The sequence below is a fragment of the Chaetodon auriga genome, chromosome 6 (genome assembly GCF_051107435.1).
Source record: "Chaetodon auriga isolate fChaAug3 chromosome 6, fChaAug3.hap1, whole genome shotgun sequence".
Lineage (NCBI taxonomy): Eukaryota > Metazoa > Chordata > Actinopteri > Chaetodontiformes > Chaetodontidae > Chaetodon > Chaetodon auriga.
In genome coordinates, this window is record NC_135079.1 from 10,531,028 (window position 1) to 10,545,708 (window position 14,681).

The 14,681-nt window shown below is 43.6% G+C and overlaps 1 protein-coding gene and 1 pseudogene across 2 annotated transcripts; both read right to left on the reverse strand.

The window, feature by feature from the left end:
* Positions 1 to 2,272: 2,272 nt before the first annotated feature.
* On the reverse strand, positions 2,273 to 13,310 carry slc17a6a (solute carrier family 17 member 6a). Of its 2 annotated transcripts, XM_076732539.1 has the most exons (13): positions 12,552 to 13,310; positions 10,836 to 11,091; positions 10,274 to 10,392; positions 9,152 to 9,266; positions 8,051 to 8,138; positions 7,760 to 7,846; positions 7,088 to 7,230; positions 6,855 to 7,004; positions 5,494 to 5,626; positions 5,301 to 5,411; positions 5,088 to 5,215; positions 3,707 to 4,050; positions 2,273 to 3,507 (listed from the first exon to the last, which is right to left on the reverse strand). In XM_076732539.1, the coding sequence occupies exons 1-12, from the start codon at positions 12,635 to 12,637 to the stop codon at positions 3,721 to 3,723; spliced, it is 1,746 nt and encodes a 581-aa protein (XP_076588654.1). In that variant the 5' UTR covers positions 12,638 to 13,310; the 3' UTR covers positions 2,273 to 3,507; positions 3,707 to 3,720. The 2 variants fall into 2 exon arrangements, with proteins under 2 accessions (XP_076588654.1, XP_076588653.1); XM_076732538.1 differs by lacking the exon at positions 2,273 to 3,507 and having other exon boundaries at positions 3,588 to 4,050.
* A 398-nt stretch (positions 13,311 to 13,708) lies between these two features.
* Positions 13,709 to 14,567, reverse strand: LOC143321800 (proteinase-activated receptor 4-like; annotated as a pseudogene).
* Between the last annotated feature and the right edge of the window lie 114 nt (positions 14,568 to 14,681).

Genomic DNA, 14,681 nt, shown 5'->3' on the forward strand with positions numbered 1-14,681 from the left:
TGTGTTTTCTGTCAAATTAACATGTGCACCGAGAAGCAGGCGGCAGTGAGCGTTAATGGTTTCCTCCTCAGCTGGGCAGATAATCGGAGGAGAAACTGAGATTTATTGTAATTGCTGCCACTGCTGCTACTGGAAGTGTTTCAGACACGGAGCTGCTTCCTGTGATCGAAGCATCAGTCAACACAGACCGCTGCAGACTCAGCGCTGCCACCGCACATTAAATTGATTCAGGCTGTCCATCATGCACATACGACTGTTGGTCAACACCTTAACCCCCACCCTAACTAACTCCACGCCTGTCTATCATTTCTTCTCAGGTGAGTTTCAAACTCCTCATTTGCAAGAGGCTACAGAGATTTTTCCCGCACAATGTCGTACAGTCAAAGGAAGGTGGAAAACCCACCACATTTGATAGCTACATTGACGCCACGCATAATGAGGACCTTCAAGAAGATGGCCAAACCTCTGATGATGAACTCACACATACAGCACATACACACATAAAGCACACAGCTTTCATTTTCTGTATCTGTTCCATATGACTCACTCCAGCCTGCAGAGGCTGAAAGGCAGAATCCTGGTCTTTGATATGTCCCGACTCCTACACACCATCAAGCCCCTCCTGCTGCAGGGAGAAGCTCAGACTGATGCACGTGGATGGACGGACGCCATGTTTCCCTGAATTATTCACCACCTCACTGACGGGCTGCAGTTTTTCGGCGGCGTGTTGGACACACTGCAGAGCAGCACAGACTGTGATATCACCTTTCCTGTTCACTCTGTGCACCTCTGATTCAGATCGAACTGCAGGTCAGAGGACCTCCATCAGCTCTCTCATCAGCCCCTGAATGTGAGGTTCAACAGTCAGGCAACTGTTGGTGAATTCTTCCCTTTGGACCAGAGTAATTTAGCACATTCTGTACATACCACTGTATGCATGTGTGCAACCCAACATACAGAATCCTCTGTGCATATGGCATCTAGATATCAATATGTCAAAATAAAGAAAGTATACTAACATTTTTACAACGTATTTATATTATTTTGCCACAGATGTTCGCTTTGTTTTTGCCTTTTAACAGTCCCTTAGTTTACATACCTTCATCAAGCAGGATTAACAGGTAGAAATCACCATCTGCTTCAAATTTTCTACTTAATTCTTTCTTTTCGTGGTAATCAAATTAATGCTTCATTAGCCCAACTTTTATGAAATTGTTTAAACCTAAACAAATTCATCTTAATCTGTCAAATTGCCAATGCGTGCTTCCAATGGATGCCATCATCACAGAACAAAGTCGCATTCAGGTTCTTCTTTGTAAAGTCAGTATTTCAGCCGTGACCCTGTGACAGTTCCTTGTTATATTGATGATGGATTCTAGTCTAGGATTCTAATCTTTTTCCAAGGCTGCACTTATTATGAGTTACATCAAGTATTTGATTGAAATGAACCGTCTACGTAACCTTCAGTGCTTTTGCTCACTGATTTTCTAGCAAAGTGTAATACGAATAACCAGCAAATACATGACTTTAAAGGAAGCAGGACCTCTTGCCACCAACATTTGTTCTGAATTCAGACTTTCATTACAATTATTTCTGTTTTAAAACTCCAACACGCTCCACAGTTAAACAGTATTGATTTGTCACGTGATTAGACTTAATGCAGGAGCTGGGTCAATAGCTGAATGTGTTGCATGTAACATTATTGACCTGAGCTGTGCAGAGGAGGACACGTCGAGGGAAAACAGGGTGTGCCGCCAGTGTAATATTCCACCATTACAGGCCTTACAGTCTCATGGTGTGTTTCTCCTTACAGTCATGCCTCTGATCTTTCTTTTTCCTGCACAATTCAAAGTGTGAAAGGTTTAATAGGTTCATCACACTTTTATGCACCCACATGACACCTCCGTGCAGGTTTTACGCTGCATATTAAAGCCAGGACTCTTTGTGGAAGACAGACAATTATGGTGGTTTGTCGGGATGTAAACTCCAGTAAAAGCAATAACATTTCCTCTACCTTTTACCAATTACCAGCTCGCAGGTCCAATACTTTCCCCTGGACTCCAGAGACCTCAGCCATTGATTTACTAATGAGGAACGTGGAGAGAATAGGAGATGCATGACGCGGATTGGAGAAGGTGTTTAACTGGTTACGTAGCCTGCGTTCGGCCTCTGAGGACCAGTAACCTTCAAATAAACGGCTGAACATACTACAGTATATCACATCAACACAAGATGACTAAGAATGACAAAAACATGACTTTTGGTTGTTTTTGGGGTTTTTTTTTATAAAATGATATGAGTATTTTTATAACACCTTTTGACATCAACATACCTCTTCATTAAACACAATATTAGAAGCCATAAAATCACATTTATCTGTTTTACATAAACCTCAGGCACAAAGCCATAATAGCATCTTTTGGTCATCTTAAACATTCTTATATATTCATATATTTTAAACATCCTTGCAGATTTCATACAGCAAATGAAGAAAAGTGTTCAAATAGCAAAGAAAGTCAGGTGGAAGAGCCATCTATTAATTCATGTGGTCCACTCAAACGTGACAATATCAAAGTGTCAATAAAGTAGTTTTGGTGACAATGAGAACAACCGAGAAACACCAAGAGATCACGAAAACCTGGTTGTTCATATACAGTACTGCATTCCTCGCTGAATCATGAGCACTAAAGCTGGATTCTCCAGACACTAGTAATTTGTTAAAACACACACCTTAATGTTGATCATCACATGACTCCAAAACAATTACAGTTAGATACAGCAAGCCAGCGTTACATTACAAAACAGAATGTGATGGGTGGCGGCTGGTACACAGAAGTTATTGCAGTGCACACCAAACATCAATAATCAATGTCTTCTGAGCAATCGCCTTCAAAACTTTTTTGATTGGTCTCACATCACGACTGAAACCTGGTTATGAAAGTTCATTTTATTATCTATAATGGCAGAAGACACTTACCTAAGAACAAAGCAGCAGGCTGAATGAGGACTATCAATGGCTGTGAGGCGGCTGCATCTGAAACATTGATCTGAGCAAATTCATGCAAACAAACACACACTAAAACTCTACGGTTCAACTTCACTCACGCTATTTTTTGTCATAGTGTATTATAGGCCTCGCTTGAGAAGAAGAAGACCTTTTTTGCAAGCAGACATCTCCCTGAAAAGGTACTGTCCATGAAAAATATGGCCTTTTATATTAATGTTAACACAGATCAACGACCCAAAATCCACAATAGTCTCACAGAAACAGTATACAGGTATATACAGTACATAAAACACATTTGAGAAACAGAATAGAATCTTGTTTTAGAATACTTATAGTTTCAGTGCAATCAGAGTGGTATTTCAGAGAAAGACCCTATATGATGGTCAACTGCAGTGTCATCTGGCTCATGTTGTTCAAGTAGATTGATGAGGTTTGGGTGCCTGCGAAGTACAACATAGGCCTGCAGTTTTCTTTGCAACCGCTCTCTGTGGAGTGAAGCCCTACAGTCGGTGGATGTGATGAGAAACATGTGAGAATCTAGTGAGGATTGTTCTGCATTGCAATGAACTATTTCTTTACACTGGCTTTTTGAAACTAGTAACTGTTTTTACTTGAACACACAGAATGGATTTAAATATCTAAGATAATGCTTATTTGTGCAATCTGTGATGGAGAGTCCGTTTTTGCAAGCAGACTCACCACAGCTGTCTGGTTTAAGAGTAGCCACGCTCAGCATACATCTTTCCTGCCGGCTCCTGCACATACTCCTCCGTCTTATCCCAGTCCTGCACCCAACCTCCGTTGAGCTGTGCAGTGGCCCCGTAGCTTTTAGCCGGGCCGCCCATGGCGCCGTACCCCTGCGTGATGTCGCCGGTCTCCTCGGCCAGCTCATCCTCATCAATGAAGCCACACTTCTCATCGCTGGTTTCTTCGGGGTCGGCCCATGGCTGCTTCTCTCCAGATGCAAAGAGCCCATAAAACACCACGCCCCCGTAATGCACGAGGGAAGCGATGAGGAAGACATACTGCCACTCTTCTCGGGTCTGGAGATAGAAAAGAGTTGAAGCCAGGCTGAGTCACTTCTTAAAGGCCCTGATGATGTCTTGATATCGGCTGACTCCTTATCCTGAGGAGAGGGCTGCTAAACTTTCAGCCAACAGTTTTTGACTGTGGTCTTCCACACTGGTTGGAAAAACTTGTGCATCAGGATTTGGCGCAACATTTGAATCAACATCTGATGATAGTTGTGTGCGGTTGTTGACTCATGTTGCCAGACCACAGTCAATGACATATGATCAAACTACACCCACTCTGTCCTGAAGAAGCAGACTAGCAGATGTTTGGAGTTTTAAAGACACAGTGAAGTGAAAAATACACTTTCAAAGCTCTCATCATGTTTCTCTCTTGATCATTTATCTCTTGCTACATGCTAAACGTGTGTCCAAAAAGCCATGTTTTGAGTATTTTCATATCAAAATGCCTCCTGTAAAACATAAAAATACTTCGAACTTAGAGTCAAATAAATTCATCCAATCCAAAAGTGATTCAGGGCAACTGGCAAACCCGTCCATCACATCAAAACACACTTGACGTAATAACATAAGAGGTATGTTTGTTTGCATTTCCAAATGATGTGGTTGAGGTCAAAAGTATTCATTAACCCTCATCTTCCCCCTGATCTAACAAGATGAGGGAATTACAGATGAAGGTGAGCAGTCCCACAGCTCCATCGCTCCACAGCTCTGTAACGAGCTGCATTCATGAAGCCACGTTTGAGTGATCCAATAAAATGTGCAGGATTTGATTTAAATCCCTCTCCTAACTAAACTCCACCCACATATTCTGAACATGATAGGCTAAAGATGCTTTAGCTGCGCTTTCAGTGTGACTTAAAACTCACTAAATGACACCTCACAATGTCCCCCCCCCCAATCTTTCCCTTTGATTGCTTAGTTAACATTTCATTTTGAATGTTTCATGTTACGGAGACATGCTCGAGGTTTGAAATCACTTTTCAGGGGCTTTGAAAGTTCCTATCTGCACTGACATTCACATCAGTGTATAAATAGAAATGACTCACCTTGTTCTTAGTCATGGCTCCCACTATTAGAGGACAGACCATCCCTGACAAGGTACCCACACCGTTGGATATGCCCATGAGGATGCTGGCATAGCGGGGGGCGATGTCTAGATGGTTGACATTGAAACCTACAACAACAAAGAGGGAATTTTATGAGTTTGCGCATTAGAGTGGCCCAGAATTTGATCTAGAATCCATTGTTTCAAGACTCACCTGATATTGCAAATCCACTAAAACCAACCGCCAAGACTAAGAAAGAGATGGCCACGCCCTTACTGTGAGAATAACCAACCACTAATAAGAGAGTGGCCTCCATGCCGAACCCTAAAAACAGGAAGAGTTAATGATGGACTGATGAGGATACTCCCATGATATAATGAGCGGGATCTGACGGTCAAAGCCTCACCTCCACAGTTCATGATTTTCCGGACCATGGTGGTGGACATGATGTTGTGGGTCCGCAGGTAGTCCGCTAATTGGCCTCCCAAGGGCACGATGATGGTCATGACCAAGTGAGGGAGCGCTGACAGTATTCCAACCTGAGAAACCATCAAACACTTGTCTGAAGCAAATGTGGCAGCGACAAAGAAACTGTCATAACAGAAGTGATTGTTTCTTCTCAGAGCCAATCTTTGCGTCCGACTCAACCTCTGACTCCAGAATCACATCCGAGCAATAATTCACCTGCAGTAATCACAGCAGCCCGCACCAAAGCGGAGTTACACCTGCCAGACCAGCCTGATTCATGCTTCACACTCCAGAGAGGGTGAACATCATGAAATTTTTAAGAATAACTGGAATCTGTTGCTTTGTCTGTCACTCATGGAGGGTAGAAGCAGAACATGACAAACCATAAATAAACAGTTTATGTAATCAGTGTTTAAATCTGTTTGTGAAACGTGTCAGACGTGAGATTATTCAATTTATTTATTTTAATGATTCCACAAAATACTCGAGTTGAATCAAAATCATTTCTTCCATCTGACTGACTGACTGACTGACTGACTGACTGACACACATTCACACTAACAGTCTAACCACATTTTGCTCTCCATAACTAAAGACAACAACAGTGGAATTGTGGTAAAAGAGACGTTGTTGAATGCAAAGTAAAACATTTAAACACTAATTACAAAGTGGGAAAGCACATAAAATGCATGCTGGGAGTTTTCCCTCATACTACCAATGACTGGAAACTATTTGTTAGGATCAGCTCACCTGTCTGTCCCTAGTGTTTTCCTTTTCCCCTTTCCCCCTTTCCCTTCATGTTATTTGTCTGTCTGGCTGTTCCCTCGTCTGTCTGAGGCTGCGTGTGGTCTCCTCCACTCTCTGTCGTCTCCTGCCTAATCACCTGCGCACCTGCTTCGCATCAGGCTCATCAGACCAGCAGTATCCAAGCCTGGCTTCCTTCACCACTGGTTGCCGGTTTGTCCTGATTCCACATGTGTCAAGAGTTTCCCCTTCGCCTGCCAACTGCGTCCAGCCTCAGTTATCCCGCTCTGCCTCTACTCCCATTTTTTTCCAAACGGTTCACCAGGAGGTTGAGTTTTTTGTCAATAAACTGTTTTACTCTCACTTTGTCTTTGAGACCAGTCAACTTTCTAAGTGAAAGCTTAACGCTATTAACCTTAGGTTGAATCTGATAATGGATTTTAAACCTACAACTGATTTTTTTGGTCCCTTGTTGGTTTGTTTTTAGAGCGTTTTCAGTGAAATTTCAGAAAATCTTTTAGGGCTGACAGCAGGTACTTTAAGGGATTTACTTACCTTGCTGATTTCAAAGCCAAACACCTCTTCAAAGTATGCAGGCTGGCTGATGAGAAGCAGATAAAAGGTCCAGCTCCTGCAGAAGTTGGCCACGATGATTGCATAGACGGGCATGGAGGAGAAGAATTTCCTCCAGGGGGTCTTGAATTTCTGTTAAAGCAAACAGAGAATCAGCTGGACATACAGCACTTGACCAGTTGTTCAAAATCAAAGGACACAGATTCAGAACTCACCTCCATTGCACCCATCAGCTGGGCACTTTCACCGATGCTCTCCTCGATGTAACGCCGCTCCTCATCAGTGATGGTCGGGTGCTCAGCTGGACTCTCATAGGACACTAAGATCCAGAACATGTACCAGAATATCCCAAAGCATCCTGAAGAATTAAAGAATCAAACACTTCAGTACAATGTCAACGCAAAGTTTTCATAACTACCGAGTACATCAGACTGAAATCTGGGGAAATGTGTAATAAATAATATAATAATGAATCTTGGACTTTAATGTTTCACTCAATGTAAATATGAAACGGGTTCAATGATGAGCTGGAACAAGGTGATACAGAATATACAGTATGATGCTGTCAATGAGGAATCAGATGATTTTTCCAACCTTAAAGATACTGAAGAGCAATTAAAAGAGGAAAAGTGTTTGCTAAAGCTAGACAATATGTAACCAAACAGATGGTTGACAGGATGAAGCCTGATAATAATAAGGTTAACATTTAAGGCTAAAACGCACTGTTTTAAACATAGCAATACCTTTCTACAGTTTGCTAATATTAGCCACCATAAGCTATTGGTCACAAACTTCATGCATAAGAAAGAGATCGTGTTGTTTCTTCTTTTAAAAGTTACACAACTTCACTTACAGGTGTTAAAAAAAAATCAGCCAGTGAGACTCACCGTACACATAGAAGACAGAGGACCACCCTGTGTACTGGACCAGGATCCCAGCCAGAGGCATGGCTATCACTGCACCGGCGTAGGATCCTGAACAAGACAAAAATGTTAGGGCCGAGCAGAATCTGATCCTGACCGTTGCCCAGAGAGCACTGTTGTCCCAGTGTGTTCAGCACATCTTTACATTTTAGCGCTAATATTCTGTCATTCTAAACCTGCCTTTCTGTACATGAAGTAATATGATGATAACATCTGTGTGTCACAGAAGCGTGACTGTGTGTGTAGGTTGTATACCACAGAAGGAGATGGTTGCCAGACGACTCCTTTCCAGCGGTGGAGCCCATTTACTCCAGATCCCGTGGCAGGCTGGATAAGTCACTCCCTGCACAGTGAAAAGTGACACTGCAGTCACAGTATGAACACACGAGGATCAGTTTCCTTTCACTTCAATATGTTTCTCCCATTTTCAGGCAAATAATCTTCCTTTAAACTGTTTGATTTGTTAAATTCATCCAGAAATTTTTGCATTCACTTTCCCGCTTTCAGTCAACAGAATTCACAGGTGAAGGTATTCTGCTTGATTGACGTAGTCACATCTCATTTGTCAGAGACGTAGAAGACAAATTGTAGTTAATAACAAACAAACCGACATGCATTGTAGCTGACCTTTCTAATAGAGACTAATGGGTGAGGTGTGAGTCAGTGCAAATTCAAGCTGACTACCCACTTCATGAAAAAAAAAACTGAATTGCTCCCATTAAATCTTCATTACACACTAAGTGGCATACAATCAACTATTGATAGACACAAATTGCTGGGGCTTGCAGTGGGAGACACCCTGAAATGCTAATGTTTAATTTGCAGTAATAAGTCGATGGGCGCTGAACACAGGCGGCTCCCCCTCTCATTGGCCAGGAGCTGCTATTGAAATGACAGCATGCAGCAAAACAAAATAACAAAAGAGGATGACCTTCAGCCTGATAATGGCGTCTCTCTCCGATACCTTGTCCTTTCGGTTGAGCTGTGGGAGCCGCCTGCATCAAGTGGTTCCTCTCTTTTGTTCTGTGTTTCTGTGTGAACATGAAGCTGTTCTCGCCAGCTAAACCAACACACATAGGCCCTGCTATTCAGGATTTTATGCTGTTTGTGGATTAATTTGACAATTGCATGTATTATGAATGGAACTTCTACATAATGGCCTTCATTTTCAAGTGCAAATTCAAACACAAAGCCAGGGAGCCCAGTACGAACAGAGGATTTCTGCAAATCGTGGTCAAACACAGAATGTCAGGACAATTTCATTAGGGGTCGAGTTTAGCTCTCGGCTTGATAATGAGGCATCATTTTTGAGTCTTTCAAAGGTCAGGGTGTGATGTGCAAAGTGTGCATCAGTACCTCCACCAGCCCTTGTAATATCCTCACAAAGATGACACATCCATAGTGCACCCGGGCGGCAGATGGAATGAACATGTTCAGGGTGGATGTCAGCACGATGGCAGCCCCAAAAACTCTGGATAAACAGCATGCTGGGATGTTATTTGTCAGAATATTGTCGAAACAAGATCATTTTATTCAACCAGATACAAAGCAGCTGTATTGCTCTATTCCAAGCCCTTCCAAGAGATTAAAGTCATACAGCAAGCAATAAAAAACACCATTCTTTGCTATGTAGTTGAGAATAAACACTGATAAGGGAGATAAATCAACCCTAATTGGATGGTGCACACACACACACACACACACACACACACACACACACACACACACACAGGCAGTGATTCAGTTTCCAGGAGAGTGAGGACAGGAGGTGTTTGCAGCAGAAGGCGCAGTGGGCTCAGCTGACTTGGCATGATGAAGCTCTTCAAAGATTTGCATCTTATTTAGGCTCCATTTCCCTCATGAAATATCTAACAATCTGATCATGTTGATGCACAAGAAGTTATACTGCGACCTAATCCTCCTTTGGCTGCTTTTTTTTTTTTTTTTTTTTTTTTTTTTTTTATCTGTGTTTATATTATTTTCTAATCGGGATTTTACAGTTTTGCGGTTATAATTTGTTTTCTTTTGCAGTTTTTTTTTTACAAACTCATTGTTTTTAGTTCCGCTCCTTTTTTGTCCCTATAGCCAAATCAGTTGTCGGTGAATTAATGTGCTGTAGAGGCAGTGCAGCCATTGAAATCATACTGCAATCATTACTCAGAACCGCATTTCACACAGGGCTTTGGCTGATGTGGTTGCCATGCCTCTGAACATAAAGGATTAGACATGGTGGTCCCACGGGAGCTCATTAACATGAGGAGGCACGCCTGGTGGGCATCAGCCAAATCCCCAGTTTATCTGCTGTAAGGTCAGACCCCTTTCTTCAAACCACGAGACCGGCTCTGACTGACCAGCACAAATATCCCACCTACATTAAGACAGGAACACGTCCACTGCAGGAAAACTGGTATTTAGGCACATTTCTTCCCACCCCGCACTCATTGTTTGTTATTTCGAGAAATGGTGGAGCGCAGTTACCTGTTTGCAGCCAGTCTGGAGGAGATATACCCTCCTGGGATCTGAGTAACTATGTAGCCCCAGAAGAAGGATCCATGAATCATCCCCACGGTCTCAGGGTCCCAGTTGAATTTCGCTTTCTTTCAAACACACAAAAATAAAGACACGCTGTAATTATTTTTCCCACTTTCCTCCGGTAAAAAAAGTGCAAATTTAATTCGTTAAAAGTGTAATGAAAGTGCTTTGCATAATACTGTTAATGGAAAATATTCTTTGAAAGATGTTATTTCATTTGATGCTTTAATGCCATTGCAGTACACCAGCACGCACCCAGTTTACACACGTGGGTATATAAAGTGATCGGCTGATTAAGGCGCAAAATAAGCAGATTCTCAAAATAAATATAAAACAAACTGCACTAATTTGCTTCTACTTACTATAATATGCAGGCCGCACACCTGAAATACAATTTAAAAGTACACCTACACCCAACTGAGGCTCTCCAAGGTGTGTTTAACCAAAACCTATGGCTGTGTCAAGCGTGGGGGCTGGTGGGGTGTGACGGGGCGGGCTTTACAGGCACCTCTTTGATGATGATCTTGCCGTTTTGATGGATCGTGCTGTTGTTAACCATGCTGACGATGGCCACACCCAAGTTACACCGGATACCGAAGGAGATGCAGAAGCCGAGCCCGCTCAGCATGGCGATGATGTATCTGCGCGGAAGCCCGAAGCATGTGCAGTCGCACAGGGGCGCCTTCCGCTCCTGCCCCTCCGTGGGTCTCCCATCCTCCGTCAGCTCGATCGTCTCACCTGTCTGCTGCCGCTTTTCCAGCCTCCTGCACGACAAGCCGATGACATGCTCGTTTTTATAAGGTTAAATGTCGTGTTGGATGTATGAAATCGGACACTCAGGCAGCTTCAAAAGAAGCACCAGCGACGACTAACTGAGCGGAAAATGTCTGATTTCTTTAATTTTCTGCCAAAAATAATAGTAATAATAATAATAAAATGCAGGCATGCCATGTAGGCATAATGAATTTATTCAGGCTGTCTGCACTGTATACTACAGGAGCAATAAGCTTTCTTCTTCACTTTGTGCTCTTTCAGCGTCAGGCCTCCACAGCATCCTTATTTTCTTCTTTTAATGTGGCTCAGGCCCCTCAAAGCCTGCACTGAAAGTCAAACAGCATTTTTTTTTTTCCTCCTTTCGATCCCTGCGGAAATTCTCCACCTTCCTGTTAAAGAAATGCTCGTTGGTAAACGAAGAGAAAATGACCTTAATACCGCATTGCAGCAATATCAGCATCTATCGTTGTTTAGAGATGATTCTGCCTTTTTATATTTGTTTTAATTAACTCTCGTAAATTTGCCGTTTTGCTTTGGCTTGCGCTTGAAATTTGAGCCCAGAAATGTAAGGCTGGTTTAAAAACTAAACGTTGAAATGTGAAGGCCTCATCCGGTGCAATAACAGGCCCTCCACAGCTCCACAGCTTAAATGAAACCAACAGATTTTCTTTTTCCTCTTCCACAGATTTGAGTCTCCTTCCTGTGTTGCAGCCTGGAATCAAGTTCAACGGCTGAAAGCCATTTTAGGAGCGAAAACATAAACGAACGAGATGTGTGCCTGCGCAAACGCTCGTCTAAAATATGTGGATTTTTTTTAAGAGCTGCGTGTTTCCACAAGATTTGCGCTTAAAAAATCGTTTTTCTGCCTTAATATTCTACCAATAGTCATTTTTATTCGCACTTTCAATGAAAATTAAAACATAATTCAATTGAATGCATCCTGCACACCCTGCGCCCCTTCTCTCATTTTAAACTCTTTGATTTACAGTCAATTATCGGGTTTCTTTTGAACTACGTTTCATTTAGGTCCTTGACAGTGTGAGGAATATAGGAAGTCAATTGATATGAAGTCCATCGATCTTGAATTAATACAGATGGATACATAAGGTAATAGATATCCTCCGACCTTGTGTCACGACTCGCTCTGTTTCATTAATTATTAAAAAACACCCACAGCTGCTGGTGGAGGGGATCATCCTCCAGGGAAATATCTGATCCTTAAATATTCGGGCCACACGACTCTGCTTCCAGCATCCTGTCCCTGATTCTGCTCATAAAGAAGAGATTTCCCTGCTGAGTTCGTTGTAATTCGCTAATAAGCGAATTTGAAGGCAGCGCACGTTTTATGTGTGATGTTCACATCTGGATATATTGTATTTTTAATTTCCTATAAATAAATAGAATCATTGTGATTAAAGAACATGCAGAAATGGGAATTTCTTCGCCTTACCTGTACAGGTTCCCGAGGGCCTTTCCTGCGAATTGTTTTAGTCCCTCTTTGGAGGTAGGGAGGGCTTTCTCCTTTCCTGGCTCCATATCCAGATTATCTTCAAAAATTCTACAATACTACAACAAATGGAAGTGCCGCATTAATGAGCATATTGTTAAGGTATTAATCCAAATAACGGGCCTCGGTCTTTTCAGCAGAAAACGTCTCGATGTCCCGAAAAGATCAGGGAGAAAATGGAGAAAGAGGGGAAACACGCTCAGTGTGAAAGGGCTGCTTTCACAGTCACAAAACAGCAGTCAAATAAATCCGCTTTTGCCTTGCGCAATGTTAATCCATGCAGTGCCATCTTAAGATCCAGCCAGCGATAAGAAAACAGCAAAACAGACAATAAAAAGTTGATTTTTTTATAGTGTTCTTCGAGATATCAGCAGGGAGGGAGGAAAGATGTTGAGACGGTGCAGGTTCGCGGAGCTCCGGTCTAATCTGAGGTGAGGATCTCCGGTGAGGCAGCAGCCGGAGGAGGTTTCAGCACCGCGGACAGCGCGCAGCTCATCTACCTGTCAGCGGCTCCGTGCAGCGCCCCTCCTCCCTCCGCTCCGCTCCGCTCCTCTCATTCAATTACTCCCTCAAAATCTGTCACCGCGACAATCGCCAACATGCATAAACCCCCCTTCAGTTATATGTAACAGAAGAGAAAAGGATTTCAGGATGAGCTCCGACCACTTATAATTCACTTGCTGCAGCAGGCACAAAGCAATCATCCCCCCACCCCACCCTCCCTCCACATCCGGTTATTTCTCTATTCTAGTTTGACCTGCAGCGTTTACAGACAGTGTTCAAACCTCAGGGACAAATGTGCTTTTTCGCTAAATGTTTTCACTAAATTGAGTAAACGGAGGATTGCAATACTTTTCACTGAATAAAAGAAAGACATGCGCTTCACGCATGTGGATCCAGACTGTGAAGTACAGCATGCAGTCAGCCACGCAGAGGCAGTGTTGTGTAAGGAAGTTCAGGAGACCAAACCGAGAGATGGTATGAGATAAAGGAGACTGCAGACCTTTGTTAGATACACTGTATTTAACTTATTTCAGTCAGAGTTTCATGGTGGTTGACATAAAGAACATGCTCACCTGACTGCACCTGGATCCCAGTGATCAAGGATCCAGGTCACTGCGCACACGTGTGACAGTACACACCACCACCTGTCTTGTTCTCATCATCATCAAGGTCTTCTTACAGGCCACCTGTGCACCTGAACTCTGGGAAAATGACAGCAAAAGTGCTTTGAAACTCCCTCCTGAACTGTCCGCCAACGCAGCAACTAAACAGAGTGTTAATGCAGGCGATGAGGCTGCAGAAGCACACCTCCAGGGCGAAGGTCTTTTCTCTACCTCCATGAGGCGGGGTTGTCAAGGTAGACTGGCCGCATGACGCTCAGGTGGTACGGCAGGTGAAACTAGGCACAGAGAACCAGCGCTGCGCACAGCACCCACTACCTCTCTGACACTCTGCAGGCCGCAGCAGCAGATGGAGAGCAGCGGGGGGAGAAAGCAGATGCTGAAGCAAACGACGGAATAGGGGAGCGTCTCCCCGGCTTCACGCAGTAATATGCTCGGTACAGACGGTGCGGTTGCTCCCAGGGCAAGTCTGCATCAGACACATGGTGGCAACAGGTATGCTGAGGAGCCTCCGGCCCAGCAGCACCGGCGAGCGCAGCGGGTGCTCGATGACCAGGTATCGGTCCACGCTGATGCAGCTGACGAATAAGATGTTGAGGTAAAAAATGCTTTTGGTAGAACGTCCTCACAGCCGTGCAGAGCGTCAGCACCATTTTCCAGAACAGACGGCTCAGATGGTAGTTGATGAGGAAAGGCACGGCCAGCAGCAACCACGAGGTGTCAACCAGGGTCAGGCTGCTGAGGTCCAGCGCTGCAGGCGGTGGAGGAAAACCCAGAGGGAGAGCAGGTTGAAGGGAAGCCCGAGGATCAGAGCCGACAGGAGGAGGGACGGCATCAGGTACAGATGGATCACCGGTAAAACTTGATGTGATCTAGGTTGCAAAATGCCTCCTCTGGAGGCTGAATGATCACGTGCACGAGTTTACAATGTTGATCTGCAAAGTATCCC